At 45.2% G+C, this 27763-nt stretch overlaps 1 protein-coding gene across 1 annotated transcript in view; it reads right to left on the bottom strand.

Annotated features, from left to right (window-relative positions):
• The window catches only part of LOC127580080 (dedicator of cytokinesis protein 2-like), a 1107748-nt gene that overhangs the window by 933452 nt on the left and 146533 nt on the right, over positions 1-27763 (bottom strand). Inside the window, 4 exon segments of the mRNA XM_052033289.1 lie at positions 2681-2816; positions 4379-4460; positions 25842-25929; positions 25932-25999. Of these exon segments, the coding sequence (XP_051889249.1) occupies positions 2681-2816; positions 4379-4460; positions 25842-25929; positions 25932-25999 (374 nt within the window).

The raw sequence follows: 27763 nt of genomic DNA on the forward strand, positions 1-27763 counted from the left end.
TTCTGCCTCATCTGTGCATGGGATGACGTCTACCCCATGTGAAGCCCCTTTTGAACCATGGTTGTGATCACAGAAACAGCATGCAGGTCTTGGACAGAGGTGGAAATGAATATGGAGGAGGTGGATTGGGCACAGCAGCCAAGATGGAAGGGGTCGTGTGATGAGGGGATGGTACCGGAGATTAGGGAGCGCTGGAAGTGGTCATGCTGGTGGGTCATCGAATGAAGCTCCCCCTGCACTGCAACATGAAGACCACATTGTCCTAGGAATACACAAAGACAGCTCCAAGATCTATTGGTTCTTCATAACATCATGTTGACATCGATTAAATCTGCCTTTCAAATTACAGCACATTTCCTGCCCTTAGGAGCATTTCTCAATTTACAAACACCAGTCTATGTCATTACCATGCAAAACTGACAGAGTTCCTCAAGATACTTGTTCTTGGGTTACGGGCAATAATGTGTTTTTTGAGCTCACTTCACCTGCCGAGTATGTTGGGAACTTCAGACACTGATCCCGTGATGGTGAAGCTGTGGAATTTATACCTTCGAGTCAGGATGGAACACAACTTTGAAAATTGCATTCACCCTGTGCCTTCTCCCCCTTCTTACCAAGCATGAGCTCCCAAGTTGTGGATTATCTTTGCCTCATGCTATTTCCCAAGTCATGCCACAGTCCGATGGAGATATAAACCCCACAGGTTCAGTACTGTTCACCACCCAAGAATGTCTGAGGAAATCTGTCAGTTCTGCATGGCCATAACATAGACTGTTGTTTACTAGTCGAGAAATGTTGGTGTCGCTCCTGAAAGCAGGAAAGAGGTTGTGATTTGAGAGGCAGATTTAATTGAAGTCAACTAAATGTTAACAAGAACCAGTAGAGCAGAGAGAGAGTGGAGAGAGTGAGAGAGGCAGGCGATGGAGGGGAAGAGAGCGAAATGGTGGAGAGGGAGATAGAGAAGAGGGAGAGGGAAGTAAGTGGAGCGGGAGAGATTGGGGAGAGGGGGAGAGAGAGGGGGAGAAAGGAGAGAGTGGGAAAGGAAGGAGGGAGGAGAGCGGGGGAGAGGAGAGGAGGAGAGGTGGCAGAGAGGGGGGAGAGGGGGAGAGGGAGGAGAGGGCAGGACGGTGAGGGGGAGGGGGAGAGTGGGGTAAGAGGGGGAGAGAGAGAGGGGGAGGGGGGGAAGGGGAGGGGGTAGAGGGGGAGAAAGGGGAAGAGGGGCAGGGGGGAGGGAGGAGAAAGGAGGGGAGGAAGGGGAAGAAAGGGACAAGAGCTGGATACACGTTGGATCACAGATCTGGCATGTTCCAACTGACTGGCAGAGCAGGTTTGAGAGCCCCATCCCATTCCCAAAACCTCCTTTTTGCCTTTTCCTCTCCCTAGTTTCTCTAACATTCATGCTGCCTTGTATACATAATCCCTCATCTTGACGTCTCTGATCAGATCCACGTCACTTCCAGTATTCGATGGCTGCTGACTAGCTTTGTGCTTCTCGCTCCTCAGTCTATTTATAATGCTCCTGGCTTTGTGCAGAGACAACAAGCCCAGCAATTGCATTAAAACCTAAACAATGCTGTGGGTCACCCTAATACAGCTTTTGTGAAAGTCACATGAAGATCGAGGTGGGTTGGTTTTGGTTGACAACTTTCCCACTCATGGTTCTCTTAAATTGTCATTAAATTTGCCTTCTGTGATACCTTTATATTATATGATATCTTTGTTAGTCACGTGTACATCGAAACACACAGTGAAATGCATCTTTTGCTTAGTGTGTTCTGGGGGCAGCCCACAAGTGTCGCCACGCTTCTGGCATCAACATAGCGTGCCCACAACTTCCTAACCCGTACGTCTTTGGAATGTGGGAGGAAACCAGAGCACCCGGAGGAAACCCACACAGACACGGGGAGAACGTACAAACTCCTTACAGACAGTGGCCAGATTTAAACCTGGGTCACTGGCACTGTAAAGCGTTACGCTAACCGCTACACTACCGTGCCTGCTCGAACAGGAGCAAGTTGACACTGGACTCTTCCTATCTCACTTTTAAAAGCTTCCCACTTCCCAGATGTATCTTTACCTGCTAACAGCCTCTCCCAATCAACCTTTACAAGTTCCTATCTAGTGCCATCAAAATTAGCCCTGCCCCAATTTAGGACTCGTGGACGAGTCTCATCTTTATTGCATAACTGTTTTAAAACTAATAGAATTGTTGTCACTGGTCCCAAAGTGCTCCCACACTGACACTTTTGCCAACTGCCCTGCCTCATTTCCCAAGAAGTGGTCGAGTGTTGCCCCCTCTCCAGTCGGGCCATCTACATAATTGCTTGAGAAAACTTTCCTGGACACACTGAACAAGTTTTGCCCCATCCAATCCCTTCACACTATGGCAGTCTCAGTCAATATTGGGGAAGATTAAATTGTCCACAACCCTTTTATTCCTACAGCTGTCAAATCTGCATCAACATTTTGAGCACTTCCATCATGATCACCTTCCATCTTCTCCGTTTGGGAGGAGGTAGTGGGTGAGGTTAAGGTCAGTAACAAAGGGTGGGCTCGTCCTTTTCTTTGCTGATAATCGAAGTTGCACAATTTGCCAGTCTACCTTGCTTTTGGGTATCTGAATCCGTGTATGTTTACTGTGACCGAGCAACAAAGTCCAAGACATCTGATTGTTCCATACCTGAAACTCCAAATGGTCTTCTCAATCCCTGAGTCACTTTTTTAGCATTGGTTTCCTTCAGATCCATTCGTCCCACCCGGACAATCTGGCACACTAAGTAAATCCTCTCCCGATTTAAGTCTTTGTTTCCTAAATCCTAAAGCAAAAAGATCAAGAGTGAGTAATGAGGCTGAGGGGAGACCTGATAGAAGTTTATAAAACTACGAGAGGCATCGATAGGTTAGGTAGTCAGAACCTTTCTCTTGGGTAGAAATGTCGAATACTGGAGGGCATAGGTTTAAGGTGAGAGGGGGAAAGTTTAAAGGGGCAAGTTTGTTGACACAGAGTGTGGCAGGTGCCTGGAACGGGCTGCCAGGGGTGGTAGTGAAATCAGATACGACTGTGGCATTCAAGACAATTTTAGATAGGTACACGAATATGCAGGGAATGAAGGGATACGGACCTAGTGCACGCAGATGGGATTAGTTTAATTTGGCATCATGCTCGACACAGACATTGTGGGCCGAAGGGCCTGTTCCTGTGCTGTGTTGTTTTACGTTCTATGGAGCAAACTCTTTTGATAGGAGAAGAGGGGAATCGGATGGATATCTTTAAAATTGGACCCTGGTTGGGTAAGATGGATTGTGAAGCTGAAAATCATCCTTGTTCACTTGCCCCAAGTGCCTACTGTTTCAGTGGCTGACCAACGCGCTCCACCCCTGAACATTGGCATGGAGTGCAGTTGAGAAGACTTTTGAAGGTTTGAAAGATGTCGAAGCTTTATAGAGGGTGCAGTGGAGGTTTACTGGGATGCTGCCTGGACTAGAGGGCATGTGCTATCAGGAGAGGCTGGACAAGCTTGGGCTTTTTTCTCCAGAGCAGTGGAGGCTGAGGGGTGATCTGTTGGAAGTGTATAAAATGATGAGGGGCATAGATTGGGTGGACAAGCAATATCTTTTACCCATTATTGAGCAATCCAATACCAGAAGGCATGCATTTAAGGTGAGAGGGGGTAGATTCAGAACAGATGTGAGGGGTAAGTTTTTTACTGAGAGAGTGGTGGATGACTGGAACGTGTTGCCTGGGAGGGTGGTGGAGGCAAATTCACTGGGGGCTTTTAAGAGGGGCTTGGATGGGTACATGAAAGAGAGGAAACTGGAGGGATATGGGCATTCTGTAGGTAGGAGGGATTAGCTATGTCAGCACAACATTGTGGGCTGAAGGGCCTGTTCTGTGCTGTACTGTTCTATGTTCTATGTTTGAAAGTGGAGTGCACTGGTCAACCATTGTAACAGTAAGTACAGAACCCACCTGTACCATCTGGCACACTAAGTGCAGTATACAACCTCTACTATACTGAGTGTTTAGAACAACCAACAGAGAAGGAAATTCTACTCCGTGGCAATGTCTCTGCTTCTGGAAGATCCAAAACCAGAGGCCCATAAACAAGAGATGGACACTCGCAAACTCAACAAGGAGCGGGGCTGGAATGCGGAACTTCCTCGCTGTATGAAGCGGTAATACTGAAGTGAAAGCAATAATCATGGAGAATTGAGGGAGACCTGGAGAGGTGCACAGAAGAGAAAAGGATATGTTGAATGTGTGAGATCACAAAGAGTGGCTGGGTGTTCGTTGAGTATAAAACTGGCTGAGATAAATTAAGCTGAATAGCCTCTTTCTGTGGCCTTAACTTCCAGACCAATTTTAAGTGATACTCACCGTGAACACCACTTTCAAATTATTCAGCATGTCGATTTCCTTTGGTAAGCCCGTACTCGCCCAGCGGAATAAATAGTTCTCGCTGAAATTGCAAGAATTTGTTTTGTTAAATGTAAATCTCCTTTCAGCAGCAGAGTTTTGACAGTTGTACACATCCACAAGGTGGAGACACAAGAGACCCTGCATCTGGACTGAAAGAGCGGAGGGGAGACGGTCGGTATGAAGCATTGAGGGGGAGCAGTGGGGCAAGAACTGGCAAGTGATAAATGGATCCAGGTGAGGAGGGATCCATTTGGACAGATGGAGCCAGGTGGAGAAGGGAAGGGTGGAGAAAGCGATAGAGGCCGGGAGGTGACAGGTCGAGGCAACAATGGGCTGCAGATGAACGAATCCGATAGGAGAGGAAGGTGAAGCATGGAAGAGCTGAAGAGAGCAGATGGGAACAGTGGGGGGGGGGATGGGACCCAATGGGAGGAGTGTGTGGGTGATGGGCAGATGGGATAAGGGATCAGGGGCTGGAGGGGTGGGATTTGGATATAAGAGTGTGTGTGAGAGGACATGGCTGGTTCAGACAGGCAGAGAAAGGGATAGAGGGGGAGCAGGTTGCCTGAAGTATTCACAAGGTGAAGTGTTTTCTCTTAGCTTTGGTAGATTTGATCGATAGGTTTATAGATGATAGGTTTTAGATTATAGATGATAGATTATAGTTTGATAGGTTTATAGATCATCCTGCCAAAAACAGAAGCAGCAGATCTACCAGAGTAGCCACTGTGTGTGTACTATTTTATTTCTCTTGGGATCCAAGTCCACAGTTGCCTCAAAGTTGCTGTGCAAGTTGATAGGGTTGTTAAGAAGACGTATGGTGTACTGGCCTTCATTAGTTGGGGGATTGAGTTCAAGAACCACAAGGTAACGTTGCAGCGCTATAAAACCACACTTAGAGTACTGTGTTCAGTTCTGGTCGCCTCATTATAGGAAGGATGTGGAAGCTTTAGGGAAGTGCAGAGGAGATTTACCAGGATGTTGCCTGGATTAGAGAACATGTCTTATGAAGAAACATTCAGCGAGCTAGGGCTTTTTTCTTTGGAGTAATGCAGGATGAAAGGCAACGTGTATAAGATTATGAGAGGCATAGATAGAGTGGACAGCTAGTACCTTTTCCCCAGGACCATAAAACCATACAGCACAAAACAGGCCCTTCGGTCCACCATGCGGCAATGGCCAGCACCAGAGGACATCAGTTTAAGGTTAGAGGAGGAGAGTTTAGGGGAGATGTCAGAGATAATTTTTTTTTACACAGAGAGTGGGGGGGTGCTTGGAATGCACGGCCAGGGGGGCTGATACAATAGGGACATTTAAAAGACTCTTAGATAGGCGTATGGATGTAAGAAAAATGGAGGGTTATGGGCTGTGTTGGATTAGATTGATCGTGGAGTAGGTTTATATAGGCCGGCACAACAGCGTGGGCTGAAGGGCCCGTCATATGCTGTACTGTTCTAAAATAAAATAAATATTAAGGGAAGGAGGGATATGAGGGTGTGAAGGAAGGAGGCACCATGGTCTTATTGAAGACAGAACAGACAAGAGGGGCCAAATGGCCATTCCTGCTTCTATTTCTGATGGATTATGTCCTGCTGTGAACATCTATTAAGGATCTCCGGATAAGGTGCAATATGCTTAGGACCAAATAATGGAACTTCCACAGCACTGTAGGAATTGGAATTGGTATTGGTTTACTATTGTCACATATACCTAGATACAGTGAAAAGCTTTGTTTTACATGTCATTCAGACAGATCATGCCGTACATAATTATATCAAGGCCGTAAGAAGAATGTAGTGTTACAGTTGCAGAGAAAGTGCAATGCAGGTAGACAAACAGAGTTCAGCGAGGTAAATTAGGAGATCAAGAGTTCATCTTTAGCATGCGAGAGGTCAGTTCAAGAGTCTGATAACAGTGGGATGGAAGCTGTCCTTGAGCCTGGTGGTTCATGCTCTCAGGCTTTTGTATCTTCTGACCAATGGGAGGGGGAGAAGAGAGAATGACCAGGGTGGGAGGGGCCCTTGATTGTTAGCTGCTGTCTTTGCCAGAGGATATGCAGCAGTTTAAGAAGACAATAGGTGCTGAGCAGCAAACCCCTGGGTTCACAACAAGGAATTTTGATAAACTGCAAAGTATTTGCATTCTGCTCCACAATGGATCTTACCTGGTTGACATGCTATCTTTAATGGAGCTTCTGCAACTGTCTCCATTCCCTAATCCCTTTGACTAAGAAATTAGATTGTGTGTGGCATTGTTTACTTCAACACGAGGTAATTGAATGTATTCACTCTGGATAGAGTGAAATTCAATTTCATAACCACTTCTGGGGTCATCTTGTGTGACTCTGGAAATTCAATGGGGCCCTTGTGCATCTTATGTGATTTCATCACCAGACATATCTTTGACGTCTTTCAGTTAGGGATGGACAATAAATGCTGGCATTGCCAATGATATCCACATAACTATAAATCGACAAAGAAACAAAATGTCCTCCCGAGGACCATATTGTGCATCTGTGCCAGTACGTTATAATTTTTTGTCCTTTTGTGACATTATTTTGATTAATGCTCTTTTCTGCATTCTTTAGGCATTCTTCTTCCATTGTTTAAAACTGATGATGTCATTGGGAGTAGGCGTTGCCACCAGTATTCATCGAGTCATACGCGATGGAAACAGGCCCTTCAGCCTGTCAGGTCCATGGTAAGTATTAACCACCCATTACTTTAATCCTAAAATAGTCCCATTTTGTTCTTCCTACATTCCCATCAACTCTATCCAGACTTTTTTGGGCTGTTAACCAAAAGGTTGGTGGTTCAAGCCCAGCCAGGGACGCTGGCGATCCGGCAGTTTTAAGGGCAGGCACGGTAGTGTAGCAGTTAGCGTGACGCTATTACTGCGCCAGCGACCCAGGTTCGATTCCCGCTGCTGTCTGTAAGGAGTTTATACATTCTCCCCGTGTCTGCGTGGATTTCCTCCGGGTGTTCCGGGTTCCTCCCACATTCCAAAGATGTCCGGGTTAGGAAGTTGTGGGCATGCTATGTTGGCACTGGAAGTGTGGAGACACTTGCGGGCTGCCCCCAGAACACTCTACACAAAAGATGCACTTCACTGTGTGTTTCAACATACATGTGATTAATAAAGATATCTTATCAACACACAAGGGGTAACTTACAGTAGCCAGTTAACCTAATAACCTGCACATTTTTGGGATGTGGGAGTAAACTGGAGCTTCCTGAAAGTGGCACCAAAGTAGATAGGGTGGTAAAGAAGGTGTACTGCATGCTTGCCTTCATTGGCCGGGGCATTGATTATGAGAGTAAGGAAGTCACGTTGCAGCTGTACAAAACTTAGGTTAAGCTGCACTTGGAGTATTGTGTGCAGTTCTGGTTGTCCCATTACAGGAAGGATGTGGAGGCTTTGGAGAGGGTGCAGAAGAGGTTCACCAGGATGCTGCCTGGATTATAGAGTATTAGCTGTAAGGAGAAGTTGGACAGACTTGGGTCATTTTCTCTGGAGCATTGGAGGATAAGGGGAGACCTGATAGAAGGATAAAATGAGAGGCATAAATAGGGTAGAATGTCAGAGTCTTTTTCCCAGGGTAGAAATACCAAATTCTAGAGGGCATAGCTTTAAGGTGAGAGAGGGAAAGTTTATAGGAGATGTACGGGTAAGTTTTTTTTACACAGAGAGTGGTGGGTGCCTGGAACACACTGTCTGGTCTGATAATGGAAGAAGAAACGAGAGTGCCATTTAAGGTGAGAGAGGGAAGGTTTAAAGGAGATGAGTGGGAGGGTGCCTGGAACACACTGCTGGGTCTAGTAGTGGAAGGAGACACAATAGCGGCATTTAAGAGGCTTTTGGACAGGTAGGTGCAGGGAATGGAGGGATATGGATCATGTGCAGGCAGAAGGGATTAGTTGGCATCACGGTTGGTGCAGACGTTGTGGGCCAAAGGTGGCTGTTCCTGTGCTGTACTGTTCTAAGTTTGATGTTCACCCAGAGAAATTACAGGGAGAACGTGCAAACTCCACGTGAACAGCACCTGAGGTCAAGATCAAACCCAGGTTGCTGAATCTGCGGCAGCAGCACTACCAGCTGGGCCACTTTGTGCTGCCCAGTTGTAAGGTGCATTGACTGAGCAGATTATTTGCTACTGTTGATGCATTTCCATTGGCTTGGGGTTAAACTTGGGCAGGATCATGAAGAAGTAGTTGGTTAACCAGTCAGTACAGGTGGAAATTGCTGCCACTGACCAATGCTCAAATCAGCAGTCTACTGTGGCATACGCATATTCCATTGCTTTTTCTTTGGATATATTGGTATTGGTTTTAGATTGGTATTGGATTTTCTTTGTACATTTTCAATTTTGAAGTCAATAATCCAGGAAAAAAAGTTCTTGGCATTTCCAAAAACATGGTCTTGTAAATGAGCATCATTTTGGATTTGTTAGAGAGAAGTTATTTTACTAACTTGAACATGTTCATTGGTGAAGGCAATATGATTCAAAATAAGCATTTGGGGCTTCAAGAGGCACTTGACAAGTTGAAATGAAACAGCAAATAGTAAATGGCAAATTTAAAACCTGCTGGATTAAAGGAACACTGGTCAGCAGGATATAAAAATAACAGCAGGGAAGGGTGGTGAACCTTGGTACTTAATCTGGAAGGAAATTTAGTGTGGAAAATGGGATAGAACAACCAAAGTGGGCCAAATGGCCAAATTTTGGACCAAAATGTTCTCTGATTCTATGCTCAGATTCAGAATCTTCCATCCAGATTTCGATCTTGGATCAAAGGCTTTCTTTCCCTCATGTTTACACATCAGCTATTTTTGCTGTGAAGTTGTCATCCAAATAAAAGAATTTTACTTCTGACTGTCCCTCAGAACCCAATCCAGAACAAACCAAATTTAGAAAATTTGCAATTCAAACATCTGTAACTTATAATTTCACTTATAATCCTGGAAAGACAGAAAGCTTTTCTTTCTAGAGATGCTGCCTGATCTACTGTTTTTCTGGCATTTTCTCTTTTTATTTCAGATTTCCTCAAGAACACAAAATAGGGTTTTGACCTGAAACGTCAGCAATTCCTTTCTCCTCTACAGATGCTGCCCAACCTGCCCAGTTCCTGCAGCAGATTGTTTGTTGCTCCAGATTCCAGCATCTGCAGTCTCTCCTGTCTCCGCAAGAAAATAGGAGCAGTAGTAGCCCACTTAGCCCCTCAAACCTGCCCCACCATTCAATACAATCATGGCTGACCTACGCTGGCCTCAACTTCCAGAACCTGCAGGTTTATATTTGATTTTCATTCTGTATTTTCTATGGTTGCTTTGCACAATCCTGGCCAGAAACGTCTGCAATAACTCCGTCAATAACTTCGGAGTAACTCTGCCAACATTCATCCTAACTGTCACAGAAGAATTTTAGATGCAAGCCAAGGCCCTGTGCAGCAGTAAAAACACGGTGCTGGAAGCAGGTCTCGACCGCAAAGCTGTCCTCCCACAGAAAGTAAATTAGTCATCATTCAGAGAGCTTCTCAATGAGTTCTTTTATAGCCCCTTCAAGGAAGTCATAAAAAAATAAACCTGAATCATTTGGAAGCGTGCAGACTAATAGATACATTATGAAAGCATTGGAACATGTTTTTCAAAATTTACTAAGTGCTGAGTACTAAGCAGAAAAGAGTTTTGAATAGTTCTTTTTTACTTAAAGGACATGTTGGCAGATTCCATGATACAGTGGCTCAGTAGGTAGTGCTGCTGCCTCACAGCTCTGGAAACCTGGGTTCACTCCCGACTTGGGTGCAGTCTGATCGGATATTTTCCTTGTGATGTGTGGGTTTCCCTTGGATGCTACGGATCCCCCCAGCCACCGCCCCCCCAACGTTCCAAAGACATGTGGGTTGGTAGGTTGAAGACACAAGAGACCACAGATGCCGGAATCGAAAGCAACAACCGACCAGGTCGGTAGGTCAATTGGCTGCTGTAAATTACAGCTAACGTGTTGGTGGATGTCAGGCAAATTGGGCAGTCGCTGGAGAGAGAAGAGATTATGGAGTAACGCAGCATGGAAACAGGCCTTTCGGCCCAACGTCCATGCTATCCATGGTGCCGCCAAGCTCGTCCCATTTGCCCGCATTTGGCCCATACCCTTCTAAACCCCTCCTATCCATGTACTTATCCAACTGTCTTTTAAATGTTGTTATTGTACATGCCTCAACTGCTTCCTCTGGCAACTCGTTCCATACATGCACCACCCTCTGTGTGAAAAACTTGCCCCTCAGATCCCCTTTAAATCTTTCCCCTCTCACTCCATAAAACGAAATTCAGAATTGTTAAATCATCCCCTCAAGCCCCCACCAATGTCCTAATCTACCTTAATCACCAAACTCCTTGCATTTTGAAATTTGCTGCTCTTAAAACTAACAAAGATATATTTTTGATAGTCCTGAGTCCTGATGAAGGACCTCAGCCCGAAACGTCGACTGTTTATTTCCCTCCATGGATGCTGCCTGACCTGCTGAGTTCCTCCGGCACTTTTTGTGTTTTAGAAAGCAACTTTTTTCTTTAGTGAAAAGGATGGGTTTTAATACACTGCCTATTTTTATTAAAAACAGAAAATGCTGGAAATACTCAGCAGGTCAGGCAGCATTTATGGAAGGAGAAGCAGTTAACATTGAGCCTTTGATTTAGGTTGACCCATACAAAAAAAATAGGAGCAGGAGTAGGCCACTTGGCCCCTCAAACCTACCCCGCTATTCAATATGATCATGGCTGATCTGCACCAGGCCTCAGCTGCTCCTCCTTGGTGCCAGTTCCCCATAGCCCTCAATTCCTTGGTCTTTCAAAAATGTATCTACCTCTTCCTTAAATACCAGGGTGGAGAATTCCACCAATTCACCAACCTTTGTGATCACAGTTCATGTCCAATTTTACTATGAGTAACATGATGTACAAACAGGTTGAAACACTTGGGAATAATTTTAGACGTAGTTACATAGTTTTCCAGAACTCTCCTGGTACTCAAAGAGGAAACTCAAGCCCTTGTGCTTGCAGCCCTAAAGGAACCCATGAGATATTCGATCACCTCAGTCTATATCTATCTAACCCCTTAAGTAAGTACTTCTCTCAAAGGGAAGGTGCATGGCCAATTACTGCAGTCACTACTGCATTTTCCAGAAGTAAGTTGATGTTCCAGCAATAATGGAGAAGTTGACTGGGACGTCTTGCCCCATTTTCAATCTAACAGTTGGGATAGCTCCTTTCTCCATCTTGGAAATTCACCCAAGAAACTCATCCATTCTCTTGGAAGACGACACCTCATATTCCACCTGAGTAATCTCTAACTCAATGGTATGAACAGTGAATTTTCCAATTTCAGGTAACCCTTATCTCCAGTATTCCCCTCTCTCTCTCCTTCCAATCCACCTCCAGTCCGCCCATTTTTGTTCCCTTTCTCATACTCCTTTCCAGCATCTCATCATGCATTTTCATCCTCGCCCCCCCCCTTCCTGTTCAATCCACCTACTACCCACACATTTCAGCCATTTGATGCCCTCCCCCATCTGGTTCCATCTGCCTTTTCTCTTCCTCGTCTGCTTCCACCTATTATCCACCTACCTCTGTCTCCCAACTCCACCCCTCCCCCTGTCTGGCTCCATCTGTCCATCATCCTTCATCCCTCCTCACTCCACCTATCACTTGGTATTGGTATTGGTTTATTATTGCCACTTGTACCAAGGTGCAGTGAAAAACTTGTCTTGCATACCGATCGTACAGATCAATTTGTTGCACAGTGCATTGAGGTAGTACAGGGTAAAGCAATAACAGAATGCAGAATAAAGTGTCACAGCTACAGAGAAAGTACAGTGCAGGCAGACAATAAGGTGCAAGGCCATAACAAGGTAGATTGTGAGGTCAGGAGTCCATGTTGTCATACTAGGGAACCGTTCAATACTCTTATAACAGCGGGATAGAAGCTGTCCTTGAGCCTGATGGTACGTGCTTTCAGGCTTTTGTATCTTCTGTCTGATGAGAGGGGGGAGAAGAGAGAATGTCTGGGGTCGGTGGGGTCTTTGAATGTACTGGATGCTTTACCGAGGCAGCAAGAAATGTAGACAGAGTCCATGAGGGGAGGCTGGTTTCTGTGATGTGCTGATCTGTGTCCACGACTCTCTGCAGTTTCTTGCGGTCTTGAGCTGAGCAGTTGCCATACCAAGCCGTGATGCATCCAGATAGGATGCTTTCTATGGTACATCGATAAAAATTGGTGAATGTCAAAGGGGGCATGCCGAATTTCTTTAGCCTCCTGGGGAAGTAGAGGCGCTAGTGACCTTTCTTGGCCATGGCGTCTACGTGGTTTGACCAGGACAGGCTATTGGTGGTGCTCACACCCAGGAACGTGAAGCTCTCAACCCTCTCAACCTCAGCAACATTGTTGTAAACAGGAACATGTGCACCGCCCTCCTTCCTAAAGTCAACGACCAGCTCTTTGTTTTGCTGCCATTGAGGGAAAGGTTGTTGTCATGACACCATGTCACTAAGCTCTCTATCTCCTTCCTGTACTCCAACTCTTTGTTATTTGAGATACGGCCTACTACGGTGGTATCATCTGCAAACTTGTAGATGGAGTTGGAGCAGAATCTGGCCACGCAGTCATGAGTGAATAGGGCCCCTATCTCACCCCTCCCCTCTCTTCTTTATACCAATTATCTTCCCCCTCCACTCTCAGTCCTGATGCAGGGTCTCCACCCGAAATGTCAACAATTACTTTCTGGTCGCCCCGCTAGAGGAACGATGTGATTAAGCTTGTAATGGGTGCAGAAAAGTTATACGAGGATGTTACTGGGACTGGAGGGCTTGAGTTATAAGGCTGGATAGGCTGGAACTTTTTTCTCTGGAATATAGGAGGCTGAGAAGTGACCTTACAGAGGTGTATGAAATCATGAAGGGCATAGATAGGGTGAATGGTCAGTTTTTTGCCCAGTGTTAAGGAGTCTAAAACCAGAGGACACAGGTTGAAAGTGAGAGGGGAATGATTCAAAAGAGACCTGAGGGGAAACCTTTTCACAAAGATGGTGGTGGGTATGTGGAAGTGGTAGAGGCAGGTACAATGACAACACTTAAAAGACATTTGGACAGGTACATGGATAGGAAGGGCTTGGGGGGATATGGCCCAAATTCAGGCAAATGGGATTCGCTTGGATAGACATCTTGGGTGGCATGGAGGAGTCGGGCCAAAGGGCTTGTTTCCATGCTGTATAACTCTATTAGTCTATGACTCTATGGTCTGGCTGAAATGTGACTCCAGACCACAAGGATATTGTTGACTCTTAGCCACCCTCAGAAATAGCCAAGTGAGGCAGGCAGTTCAAGGGCAATTAGGGATGTGTAGTACATCCAAGCACTATCGATGATGCCTATATTCTGTGAAAGACAAAAAAAAACAGATCTGAAAATCCTGAGAATGCAAATTCAAATTCTTATCTTGATGCATCACAGCTTGGTGTGTCAACTCCTCTATCTGTGACCGCAAGAAATACAGAGAGTTGTGGATTCAGCACATCACAGAAACCAGCCTCTCCTCCATGGAGTCTGTCAACACTTCTCACTACCTTGGTAAAGCAGCCAGCATAATCAAAGACCCACCCCACCCAGGTCATTCTCTCTTCTCCCCCTCCCATCAGTAGAAGATACAAAAGCCTGAAAGCACGTACCACCAGGCTCAAGGATAGCTTCTATCCTGCTGTTATAAGACTATTGAATGGTCCTCTAGTACAATAAGATGGACTCTTGACCTCACAATCTACCTCGTTATGACCTTGCACCTTATTGTCTACCTGCACTTTCTCTGTAACTGTTATACTTTATTCTCCATTCTGTATTGTTTTACCTTGTACTATGTTAATGTACTGTGTAATGAATTCATCTGCATGAACGGTATGCAAGACAAGTTTTTCACTGTACCTTGGTACAGGTGACAATAATAAACCAATTCCAATACTGGAGTTTGACAACTTATATTCATAACAGCAACAACCTTTATCTGGCATTGCAAAATTGACATAAGGAATCCCACAGGAATGGAGTCAAATGGCAAAATATTAGTATTGAGTTACATAAGGCCAGGGAAACATTTAAATAAAGGCTTGGGCAAGGAAGCAGTTCTTTCTTAAAGAAGGAAGGAGAGGCAGAGAGGGGATTGCAGACTTGCCTACTGAAGGGAGGGCCACCCAATGGCGGACCGATTAAACTCACACGTGATCAAGGGAGCGGAACTGGTGGAGCTACTTTAGGAGGCTGGTCGGACTGGAGGAGATTGCAGACGGTGGGAGAGCAAGACCCTTATTGGACGATTTTAAAACTGAGGCATTGCTTACTTCTAAATCAGAGGTCAACAGATAATACTGGAGGGCATACATTTAAGGTGAGAGAGGGGAAGTTCAAAGGAGATGTGAGATCATGCAGAATGGTGGGTGCCTGGAGTGCGCTGCCAAGGGCGGTGGAGGCAGATATGATGGAGGAATGCAGGGAATGGAGGGATATAGACCATATGCAGGCTGAAGGGATTCGGTGTCATTAGTTTAATTAGTTCAGCACAACATTATGGGCTGAAGGGTCTATTCTCTGTTCCAGATGCAAGGAGGATGGTTTGAAGATTTAACAACCAAAGACAAACTCAGTAAAACTGAACATGAAGCTGCCGAATTGTTATTCAAAACCCATCTGACTTACTGATGCACTTTAGGGAAGGAAAGCTGCAGTTTTTATCCAGTCGGGCCTGTACATGACTCTATTTCCACATCCGATGTTGTTCGCTGACCAGAATCTGAAGTGCTCAAACAGGCCACTCGCTTGTACCAAATAATTCCCACCATCTCAAGGGCAACTATGGTTGGGTAACGAATACTATCCTTGCAGAGGGATATTAGCTTCCCAGACACGTTAAAAAATATCAAAGGGAGGCATAATCTTTTCCAGGGAAAAATATCAGTGCCCTTTGTAAATCGCAATCAGGCAAATTATGCCCACATGCATCACTGCCATCTGGAAATGCATGCTCTCGTTGTAACCCTGACTTCCCCAGTTTTGCAGGTCGTTGCGCCTTTAAGTAAGTGACGGCACTTCCAAGTTCCCAACTAAAGCCCTCTTTTCAGATTTTGTTAAATCAGCAGTTGAACAACTCCGGTAGAGTCAAAAGAAGCATGAAATTGACAGTGACAAATGGGAAATATTCTGAATTGTGTTAGGTTTCAGCTTGCTGTAATTACTGCTCCAAATTGTATTTTGTGGCGATTTTGTTTTATTGCATTTTCTCTAGGATCGTTTCACTAAACATTTTCCACTTTTATTTTTTCCGCTCCTGTGTGTCATAGTCATTTAATCAGAATTCTTAAACGAGAAGAAAAAATGTTTTTCTCAGATTTAACCACACTTCACGTGTTTAATTTCACACCAACTCCAGTAAATTATGTTCAGCTTGAGTGCATCTACTGGTCAATGGCAGTAATTTGTAAATTTGCAATGTACAAACGGACAGAGTCAAAGATTAGCTGAGCTGACTTTCAGCTACTGCAAGGAAATCAAGTTTGTTCTTAAAGAGATCACTGCTAATGTTGGCTTCTGACATGCAGTCCTGGAACTTTCTCCCGGCATTGCAGAAGTAACCCACCAACTGGACTGCACCTCATCAAAGGACCATGAGGAAGGGACTACTTCAAAGTACTGTGTGATGAAATGATCTGAATGGATGGCATACAAAACAAAACTTTTACTATACCTGGGTGAAGAATGACCAATTTACCAATAAGGTGGCAGAGTAGTGCAGCTGGTAAGAGTTGCCACCTCCCAGCTCCAGACACCCAGGACATGAGGGCTTGAGTTGTAGGGAGAGGTTGGGCAAACATAGAACATATAGAACATAAAACACTACAGCACAGTACAGGCCCTTCAGCCCAGAATGTTGTGCCGACATTTTATCCTGCTCTAAGATCTATCTAACCCTTCCCTCCCAGAGAGCTCCCCACTTCTCTATCATTTATGTGTCTATCTAAGAGTCTCTTAAATATCCCTAATGTATCTGCCCCCATAACCTCTGCTGGCAGTGCGTTCCACGCACCCACCACTCTCTGTGTAAAAGACTTACCACTGGCATCCCCCTTATATCTACCCCTAATTACCTTAAATTATGCCCCCTCATGTTAGCCATTGTTGCCCTGGGAAAAAGTCTCTATGCCTAAAAGATCTAGGCCTCTTATCATCTTGCACACATCTATCAAGTCACCTCTCATCTTCCTTCCCTCCAAAGAAAAAGCACTAGCTCACTCAACCGATAAGACATGCTGTCCAATCCAGGCAGCATCCGAGTAAATCTCCTCTGCACCTTCTCCAAAGCTGCCACATCCTTCCTATAATGAGGCTAACAGAACTGAACACAATACTCCAAGTGTGGTCGAACCAGAGTTCAACAGAGCTGCAACATTACCTCACGGCTCTTGAACTCAGTACCCCAACTAATGAAGGCCAACACTCCATACGCCTTCTTAACAACGCTATCGACCTGCGTGGTAACCTTGAGGGATCTATGGACATGGACCCCAAGCTTGGACTTTACTCCTTGGCGTGTGGGAAATTAAGGAGTGACCTTATGGAGATGTACAAAATCATGAAGGGCATAGATAGGGTGGACGCACACAGTCTTTTTCCCAGGTTAGTGGAACTAAAAACTCGAGGGCTTAGGTTTAAGTTAAGAGGTGAAAGTTTTAAAAGGGACCTGAGGGACAACTACTTCACACAGAGGGAGGTGAGTATATGGAACGAGCTGCCAGAGGAAGTGGTTGAGGCAGGTACAATAACAACACTTCAAAAGCATTTGGATAAGTATGTGGATAGGAGGGGTTTAGAGGGATATGGGCCAAACACAAGCAAATGGGACTAGCTTGGTGGGCACCATGGTCAGCATGGACGAGTTGGGCCGAAGGGCCTGTTTCCATGCTGTATTAATGATTTTACAACCCAGAGGGTATTGTCAGAGCATTGAATAACTACCTTATGTTCGAGACACAAGAGGTCTTTACTAAAGTAAGGGATACTGCCAAAATCTCCGTAAGTGGGTAGTAGTGGAGATCATGGTGATACTGGAAAGGCTGGCAATGTATAAAATAAGCAAATCACCTGTTTGGGCTGGGATGCTGAGGGACTGAGATGTTCCGGTAGACTGCTATATTATCCTAGCCCTATTCTACTGAGACAGCTGAGACGCTGCAGACAACAGGAAGACCCAAATAACAGACTGATGTAGCTCATGGGCCAATGGACCTACAATAATAGAAGAGCTCATGCCTGCTCTCGTGCAGAGATACGACCGCATTCAAAATGTGATAAATCTCTCCCAACAGTTGAGAGCCTTGCTTCCTGGACTTCAGCCACTCTCCACTCCCAGACCACAGCTTATTCATACTCTTCAGCAACAAAGCTGCAATGCACCCTCACAGACATCTCCGAACCACTCCAAATTAATCACACCTTTGGAATGTCAAAAGCAAGATTGGTTCTGGAGCTGTTCTTGTAAATCAGAGCTTCAAACCTTGCCAGGTGGTCAGATGTGATTCTGTCTCCAAAAGAATGTAAATGTAGCCAGATATAGTTTATTCTCAATGTTTAATTTGTGGAGCAGTAACCCATCATTTGGTTTTCATGTTTGACTGGAAGAAATTTGAAAAGAACTACTGACACAGATACACATTACCATTGGAGTTATGACCCTCCACAGCTACATAACCTATCAGCAATCTCATGATAAAAAGGCATTGGATAAGGATCCAGAAAGTGCCAGTGAGACAACAAGAAATTGCAGAGATTTGAAAATGCAGCCCAGTCTATTATGAAAATCAGCCTCCCCTCCACTGACTCTGTCTACACTTCCTGCTGCCTTGGGAAAACAGGCAACACAATTAAGGACCCCTCCCACCCCGGTCATTCTCGATTCTCTCCCCTTCCATCGGGCAGAAGATACAAAAGCTTGGGAACATGTTTCACCAGGCTCAAGGACAGCTTCTGTCCCGCTGTTATAAGACACTTGAACGGGCCTCTTGTATGACAAAGATGAACTCTTCATCTCTCAATCTACCTCATCCATCATGGCCCTTACACCTTATTGTCTACCTGCACTGCACTTTCTCTGTAACTGCAACACTATATTCTGCATTCTGTTATTGCTTTTTCTTTTATACTACCTCGATGTACTGATGTGTGGAATGATCTGTCAGGATACGGCATGCAAACAAAAGCTTTTCATTGTATCTCGGCATGTGTGACAACAATAAACTAATTACCAATCCTACCTCTGCCATTGTATTCTCAACTCTTATCATTGCAAAGAACTTGCCAGCAGGAAAAGAAAAAGACCAAAGGATGTGGTGAGAACCTCCTTGAAGAAATACCTCAAAATAACTCCTGGGAATCTTGGTCCACGACCATTCAGAGTGGAGAAGGTGCATTCAGATGCATTGGGAGCACACTGAGGTCCTACATAAACAGTGGAATGAGCAGACCACCTCACAAACTCCTACACACACCCAATACTATCCTACCAGCCCCCCCCCCCCATCATCCCGTTTCTTTCCCTTCCTCCACCTACTCTGTCCGCCCATCACCCACACACTCCTCCCACTGGGTCCCCTCCCCAAACTGTTCGCATCTGCCCTCCCCACCTCCCTTCCATGCTCCATCTTCCTCTCCTAAAGATTCCATCATCTGTAGTCCTCTGTTGCCTCCACCTATCACCTCCCAGTCTCTCTCATTATTTCCACCCTTCCCTCCTCCATCTGCCGATCACCCCTCCTCACCTGGATCCACCTATCGCTTGCCAGCTCTTGCTCTACCCCTTCCCCTCACCTCTTTATACTGGCTTTCTCCCCTCTGCTCTTTCAGTCCAGATGAAGGGTCTCGACCCGAAATGTGACCTGCCCGTTTCTGCAGATGCTGCTTGGCCCGCTGAATTCCTCCAGCAGTTTGTTTTTAGTACCTGTCCATCCTCTCAGCCACGTCTTACTCCAACTGTGGAAAAGTCTGTGGTTCCCACATTGGCCACCTGAGCATCCACAAAAGTGGAGTGGGAACAAGTCATCCTCGATCCTGAGAAAATGCATAAGAAGAAGAAGAAAACCCAAACCCAGAACTGATGAGGGAGTTGACTTCTTCAGGAGAAACAAGGAAGTCTGAATTGCAATGCAATAAATGACAAAGGCCACTTGGTCCATTGCAATGTGTCTGCTATTTTGTAGAGCCCCATTCTTCTGCTCTTGTCAGCTTCATCCCTTCCAGTGTTGATTAACAGGAGCAAAATTCAGACCATAAATATGTCATGACATTATTTGTAAAGATCCTCTTCAAGTTAATTAACATGCTAAAAGGAGAATTGGACTGAATAAATCTTCGTTGATGCATTTATTTTGCATCTCACTGAACTAGACAACAGCCAAGGGAAATAAAAAGAGGTTCGACAGTGACCTACAATACTTTATGTACTGCTGGATAAAAATTTGCGAAGCACAACTCCATCCAGGATAGGCAGCAGGTCAGACAGCTTCTGTGGAAAGAGAAGCAGATTTGAAGTCCCAGGTTGAAGACCCTTCATCAGAACTGGGAATGAGAGAAAATAAGTTAGCTTTAAGTTGTAGAGAGGATTAGGGAGGTTTGAGAGAACAGGGGGAATATCTGCGGATATTCAGGTTGTTGTGGTGAAGTGCTGCTCATGAAGCCTCTGGTTCATAGGTTAATGAATGGAGTTATTGTGACAGCTTTTACTAGTCTGACATCTTTTATATGCTCCTTTGTGCGTTTTCTATCTTCATTAATCTATCAACCAGATGGCTTTGTAAAAGACAGATCAGTAAAGCAACACTGACTTCATCCTTCAAGAGATATTTCCTTTGTCGTATCCATCTTTTCGTCACCTTCTCCACAACATTAAACCGGTTTTCTTCTTTACCCAGTTCTGATGAAGGGTCTTCAACCTGAAACATTAACTCTGTTCCTCTTGCCCCAGAGGTTTCCTGGCGTGCTGAGTGTTTCCAGCATTTTCCATTTTTACTTCCAGTGTCTGCAGTTTCTTTTTTTGATTTTTGACCATCAACGCATGATTGGTACTGCAATATTCACTCTCCCTGGCAACCGTCACACCATGGCTGATGTGTGCGCTGCCTGAAAAAGGCAAGAAACTCACCAAGATTACTTGAAAGCTGACCACAGTTACTCCAACAGCACCTCCCAAACCTGCAACCTCTGTCTCTTGGATGTTGAAGGGAGCAGACAAAAGTCAGCAACACGACCTTTGAATTCTCCTCCATCACCCTCAATCCGGAACCATCAGAGTCACTGATCAATCCGATGGCATGAACATTGAATTCTCCAACTTCTGGTAAACTGCTGTCACTTTTTCTCTCCTCATCTATCCATTTCTTCTTACACTTAACATAGAACATAGAACATTACAGCACAGTACAGGCCCTTTGACCCACAATGTTGTGCTGACATTTTATCCCGCTCTAAGATCTATCTAATCCTTCCCTCCCACATAGCCCTCCATTTCCCTATCATTCGTGTGTCTATCTAAGAGTCTCTTAAATGTCCCTAATGTATCTGCCCCCGCAACCTCTGCCGGCAGTACGTTCCACACACCCACCACTCTCTGTGTAAAAAACTTACAATGCAGACAGTGCAGAGGAGGTTCACCAATTTGTTGCCTGGATTGGAGGACTCGTGGGGAAAGATTGGCTAAGCTGGGCGTGTTTTCCCTGGAGCAAAAGAGGCTGAGGTGTAACCTGATAGAGGTCTTATCGAATTATGAGGCATGGATTGGTTAGATAATCAGACTCTTTATCCCATGGTAGCTGTATCAAAAACAACAGGGCATAGATTTAAGGTGAGAGGAAGGAATTTTAAAGGGGAACTCAGGGGTAAGGTTTTGTACACAGAGAACGCACAGCCAGTGATGAAATCAGATACAATTGCTCCATTTAAGAGGTATTCAGACAAACACTTAAATAGGCAAGGCAGAGATGGACACAGTCCTAATCCGGGAAAATGGAATTAGTGTAGATAGGCTAAAAGATTGGCATGGACGTGTTGGGCTGAAGGGCCTGTTTCTGTGCTGTGTGACTTTATAAGGTGGCGTAGCACCAACTTCTGAACAGCATTTAAAGACAGGCAATATGCCAGCTTTGCCAATTGTACCCACATCACTTGAAAGGATTCTATTAATGTCTGTTTTGGATAAAGCACCCAAGGTTTACGAGACAGCATTAATAGATTTTTTTAATGTGTTTTATAATGTCACACACATCAGTACTGGTGCCAGAAGGAGTGAGTATTTTGGGTGATGGAGTTGGTACCAATTAATCTTGGTTGAAATCAAAAACTGCAGATGCAGAGTGCTGCAGTCGTGCAGCGAGTAGCACTACTGCCTCAGAGCTGCGATGACCTGGCTTCAATCCTAGGTAATTAAATTACCAGCTGCCACAGGGGAATTTGAGATCATAATTCTGCATGAACAGTCCAGATACTAGCCCAGAAACTACCTCAGTATACCACCATATCCTGAAAAATTTAGCCTTATTTTCTTGGGAGGTTCAGCTCGTCACAAAACATTCTAACAAAGTTCCACAGATGTCCTAATGAAAGTATCCTGACTGGTTGCATCATGGTCTGGTACGGTAATTTGAATGCGCAGGAATATAAGAAGCTGCAGAGAATAGTGGACTCGGCCCAACACATCACGGGCACATCCCTCCCCACCATCGGAAGTATTGAAAGAAGGTACTACCACAAGAAGGCAACATTCATCATCAATGATCCCCACCATCCGGGCCATGCCACCTTCTCACAGCTACCATCGGGCAGGAGGTACAGAAGCCTGAAGTCCCGCACCACCAGGTTCAGGAACAGCTACTTCCCTTCAACTATTCAGTTCTTGGAACAACTGGCAAAACCCTGATCACCACAGTTTAGCAACACCATGACCACTTTGATCACTTTGCACTACAATGGACTTTGTTTTTTTTTTGTTCTAATTATGTTCTTTCTTGTAAAAATTCTGTATAATTTATGTTCAATTTATGTTTTTCTTGTGAATGTTGTGTGATGTTATGTGCCCGTGATGCTACTGCAAGTTTTTCATTGCACCTGTGCACATATGGACTTCTAAGTCCGACAATAACCCTACTTTGACTTTGACTTTTGAATTTGACTTTGCAATCAGAGCTTTTATGCAAATTAAACAGAACACAAGACAATAGGAGCAGGAGCAGGGGCAGGGGCAGGGGCAGGCCACTCGGCCCCTTAGCCTGCCCCACCATTCAATATGACCAGGGCTGATCTGCACCAGGTCTCATCTCTTCTTCTGTGCCACTTCCAAATATACCTCAGTTCCCTGATCCTTCAAAATACATCTCTACCTTAAATATTTTTAATGATCTATTGTGTCCTCCTCATTCATGAGCTGAGTCACTTTGTCCAGGGTTTGATGATGGGTATCTGCTCAGAATCAATTGCACAAACCACTCTTCATAAATATTCTTTCTAATCTGGAGTACACGGCTTTTATCCAATACGATACCAAAGCCCACAGCTTGCAGCAGATTACATGCACAGGTCCTCCCCAGGTTATGACAGGGTTCTGGTATTGGTATTGGTTTATTATTGTCACGCACTGAGGTACAGTGAAAAGCTTGTCTTACAAACCGATCGTACAGATCAATTCATTACACAGTGTATTGACGTAGCACAGGGTAAAAACAATAAGTACAGAGTAAAGTGTCACAGCTACAGGGAAGTGCATTGCAGGTAGACAATAAGGTACAAGGTGAAACAAGGTAGATTGTGAGGTCAAGAGTCCCATCTCGTCGTATAAGGGAACCGTTCAATAGTCTTATCACAGTGGGATAGAAGCTGTCCTTGAGCCTGGTGGTATGTGCCCTCAGTCTCCTGTATCTTCTGCCTGTCGGGAGAGGGGAGAGGGGAGAAGAGAGAATGACCCGGGTGGGTGGGGTCTTTGATTATGTTGGCTGCTTCACCAAGACAGCGAGAAGTGTAGACAGAGTCCACGAAGGGGAGGCTGGTTTCCATGACACGCTGGGCTGTGTCCACAACTCTCTGCAGTTTCTTGCGGTCCCGGACAGAGCAGTTGCCATACCAAGCCATGATGCATCCGGATAGGATGCTTTCTATGGTGCATCGATAAAAGTTGGTGAGTTGGGGACATGCCAAATTTCTTTAGCCTCCTGAGGAAGTAGAGGCACCGGTGAGCTTTCTTGGCTGTGGCGTCCTGAGAACTGTTCATAACCTGAGCAGTTCACATCGGAAATAAAAACCAGGGGCAGTGTGTAGTTAAACCAGGGTGTTTAACTCAGCCACTCTGAATTCCCTGCAAGATGCAATGATCTTGCCATGGACAATACAGATGCACCATAGAAAGCATCCTATTCAGATCCAGGAAGTGCCAGAGACTGCAAGGAATTGCAGAGTGTTGTGGACACAGCTCAGTCCATCACACAAACCAGCCTCCCCTCCAGTAACTCTGTCTACACTTCCCACTGCCTCGAGAAAGCAGACTTCATAATCAAGGACTCCTCCCACCCCAGTCATTCCCTCTCCTCCCCTCTCCTGTCAAGTAGTTGTAGATACCTTGTAGGCCGTATCTCAAACAGTGATGAGTCGGAGTACAGGAAGGAGATAGAGAGCTTAGTGGAATGGTGTCATGACAACAACCGTTCCCTCAATGTCAACAAAACAAAAGAGCTGGTCATTGACTTCAGGAAAGGGGGCAGTGTACATACACCTGTCTACATCAATGGTGCTGAGGTCGAGAGGGTTGAGAGCTTCAAGTTCCTGGGAGTGAACATCACCAACAGTCTGTCCTGGTCAAATCACATAGATGCCACGGCCAAGAAAGCTCACCAGCGCCTCTACTTCCTCAGGAGGCTAAAGAAATTTGGTTTGTCCCCTACTCTCACCAACTTTCACCCATGCACCATAGAAATCATCCTTTCCAGATGTATCACAGCTTGGTATGGCAACTGCTCCGCCCAGGACCACAAGAAGCTGCAGAGAGTTGTGGACACAGCCCAGCGCATCACGGACACCAGCTTCCCCTCCTTGGACTCTGTCTTTACCTCTCATTGTCTTGGTGTAGCAGCCAGCATAATCAAAGACCCCACCCACCTGGGACATTCTCTCTTCTCTCCTCTTCCATCAGGTAGAAGATACAGGAGCCTGAGGGCACGTACCACCAGACTTAAGGACAGTTTCTACCCCACTGTGATAAGACTATTGAACGATTCCCTTATACAATGAGATGGACTATGACCTCACGATCTACCATGTTGTGACCTTGCACCTTACTGCACTGCACTCTCTCTGTAGCTGTGACACTTACACTTTACTGTTATTGTTTTTACCTGTACTACCTCAATGCACTCTGTACTAACTCAATTTAACTGAACTGTGTAATGAACTGACCTGTACAATCGGTTTGTAAGACAAGTTTTTCACTGTACCTCGGTACAAGTGACAATAATAAACCAATACCAATACCAAGAAGATACAAAAGCCTGAAAGCACATACTTCCAATCTCAAGGACAGTCTCTGTCCCACTGTTATCAGAATCTTGAAACGAATCTGATACACTGAAGATGAATTCTAGATCTCCCAATCTACCTTGCACTTTCTCTGTAACTTGAACACTATTGTTCTGTAACTGCAGCACTTCTGTTTCTATTTACTACCTCCATATATGTGTCGACATTTTATTCCTGCTTCTAAGATCGATCTAACCCTTCCCTCCCACATAGCCCCCTATTTTTCATATCATTCATGTGTCTGTCTAAGAGTCTCTTTAATGTCCCTAATGTATATGCCCCCACAACATCTGCTGACAGTGCGTTCCATGCACACACACACTCTCTGTGTAAAAACTTACTTCTGACATCCCCCTGATACCTTCATCCAATCACCTTAAATTATGTCCCTCGGTTAGCCATTGTTGCCCTGGGAAAAAGTCTCTGACTGTCCACTCGATCTAGCCTCTTATCATCTTGTACTTAGGCAGGCAATGATCTGTCTGGATAGCACGCAACAAAATTTTGCACGGTACCTTGGTATACGTGACAACAATAAAACCAATCTAATCCAATCTGAACCAAGTTCCCGGATGGTAGAAGATGCCATGCAGCCCCACAGCAGCCAGCTAATCCATCCCGCTGGTCTTCCAATCGCTGGCTGTATGTACAGGCTGTAACATAAATCAGGCTTTCATAAGCTTGTAGTTGAAGAAGTCTCAATCCCACTTCAACAGACAATCGGAGGCGGTGTATATAAAACACCCATATCCTGGGAACAAGGGAAAACAGAAACATAAACACTCACCTGATTATCTTCTGCTCCGCTGGGGTCATAAAGCGACATGAAGAGTTCATGCTTCTTCCCCCGATTTTACAGACAAAGTTGCGGACCAGATGAAAAGGGTGTGGGTGGGTGTCGAGGACAACCGGGCAAACCTGCTTGTACTCATTCTGATTCTGATACTGTCAGAGAGTGGGAATAAAAGGGCCAAAGGATTAGTCATGTACATAGCATCAAGTACACTACCTCCTTAAGAGGGACCCAAAATAGCAGTGGGTAAATAATTTTCAGCGGGGGAAATGAAGACCCACATAGGAATAAGGACTGAGGGACCACTTACATTCTCTGGGACAATGAGACTAGCTTAGGTGGGCCTCTTTGGTGGGCAGGGGCCAGATGGGCAAAGGGCCTATTTCCGTGTTGTATGGCTCTATTTTGCCAGAAGGGACACAATTTTGAGTTACAGCCACAGTAGTCAACTTGCACACAGCAAACCTCCAGAAACAGCGTGTAAAAAGGCCAGGAAGTGACTTGTACAGAGTAACTGCAGCAGGACCAAGGCCAAGTGTCTCTGCAGAGAACTCCAGTCAGATTGTAGTACGCTAACTCCTTCCTGCAGCCTTTGCAATTAATTTTGCTCTCCATGCCTTATTGTATTAGCAATGACGGTTGAAGGGTAAATATTGGCCAGGACACCAGGCAGAGTTTTGTTGCTCTTCTTAGAGCAGTGGATGTGGGCGGACATGGATCTTAGTCAAGTGAAGTTCCTCATGGAAGGCTCATTCAGAAGTCAGGAGCATGGGAATCCAGGAGAAACTTGGTTGTGTGGATTTAGAATTGGCTCACCCATAGAAGACAGAGGATGGGTGTAGATCGAGCAAATTCTGCCTGGATGGTCGGTGACCAGTGGTTTTCACAGGGATCTGTTCTGGGACCCCTGCTCTTTGTGATTTTTGATAAATGACTTGGATGAGGATGTGGAAGGGTGGGTTAGTAAGTTTTGCTAATGATACAAAGTTTTGGTGGTGTTGTGGATAGTGTAGAAGTTGCTGTAGATTACACAGGATATGAAGAATGCAGAGCTGGCTGAGAAGTGGCAGATGGAGTTAAACCCAGAAGAGTATGAAGTGATACACTTCGGAAGACCAAATTTGAAGGCAGAATACAAGGTTAATGGCAGGACTTTTGGCAGTGTGGAGGAACAGAGGGATCTTGGGAGTCCATGTCCATAGATCTCTCGAGGTTCCCGCGCAGGTTGATAAGGTTGTTAAGAAGGCATATGAGTGTTGGCCTTCATTAGTCGGGGTATTGAGTTCAAAAGCCACGAGGTAATGTTGCAGCTCTATAGAACTCTGATCAGACCACACTTGGAGTATTGTGTTCAGTTCTGGTTGCCTCATTATAGGAAGGATGTGGAAGCTTTAGAGAGGGTGCAGAGGAGATTTACCAGGATGTTGCCTGGATTGGAGAGCATGTCTTATGTGGATAGGTTGAGCGAGCTAGGGCTTTTCTCTTTGGAGAGGAGGATGAGAGGTGACTTGATAGAGGTGTACAAGATGATAAGAGGCATAGATCGAGTGCACAGTCAGAAACTTTTTCCAGGGCAACAATGGGTAACATGAGAGGACATAATTTTAAGGTGATTGGAGGAAAGTATAAGGGGGATGTCAGGGGTAAGTTTTTTTTACACAGAGAGCGGTGGATGCACGGAACGCACTGCCGGCAGAGGTTGTGGGGGCAGATACATTAGGGACATTTAAGAGACTCTTAGATAGACACATGAATGATAGAAAAATGGGGAGCTACAGTATGTGGGAGGGAAGGGTTAGATAGATCTTAGAGCAGGATAAAATGTCGGCACAACATTGTGGGCCGAAGGGCCTGTACTGTGCTGTAATGTTTTATGTTCTATGTTCTTCAAGATAACATTAAGGGTTGGTGTACAT

This window comes from Pristis pectinata, chromosome 2, assembly GCF_009764475.1.
Source record: "Pristis pectinata isolate sPriPec2 chromosome 2, sPriPec2.1.pri, whole genome shotgun sequence".
Classification (NCBI taxonomy): domain Eukaryota; kingdom Metazoa; phylum Chordata; class Chondrichthyes; order Rhinopristiformes; family Pristidae; genus Pristis; species Pristis pectinata.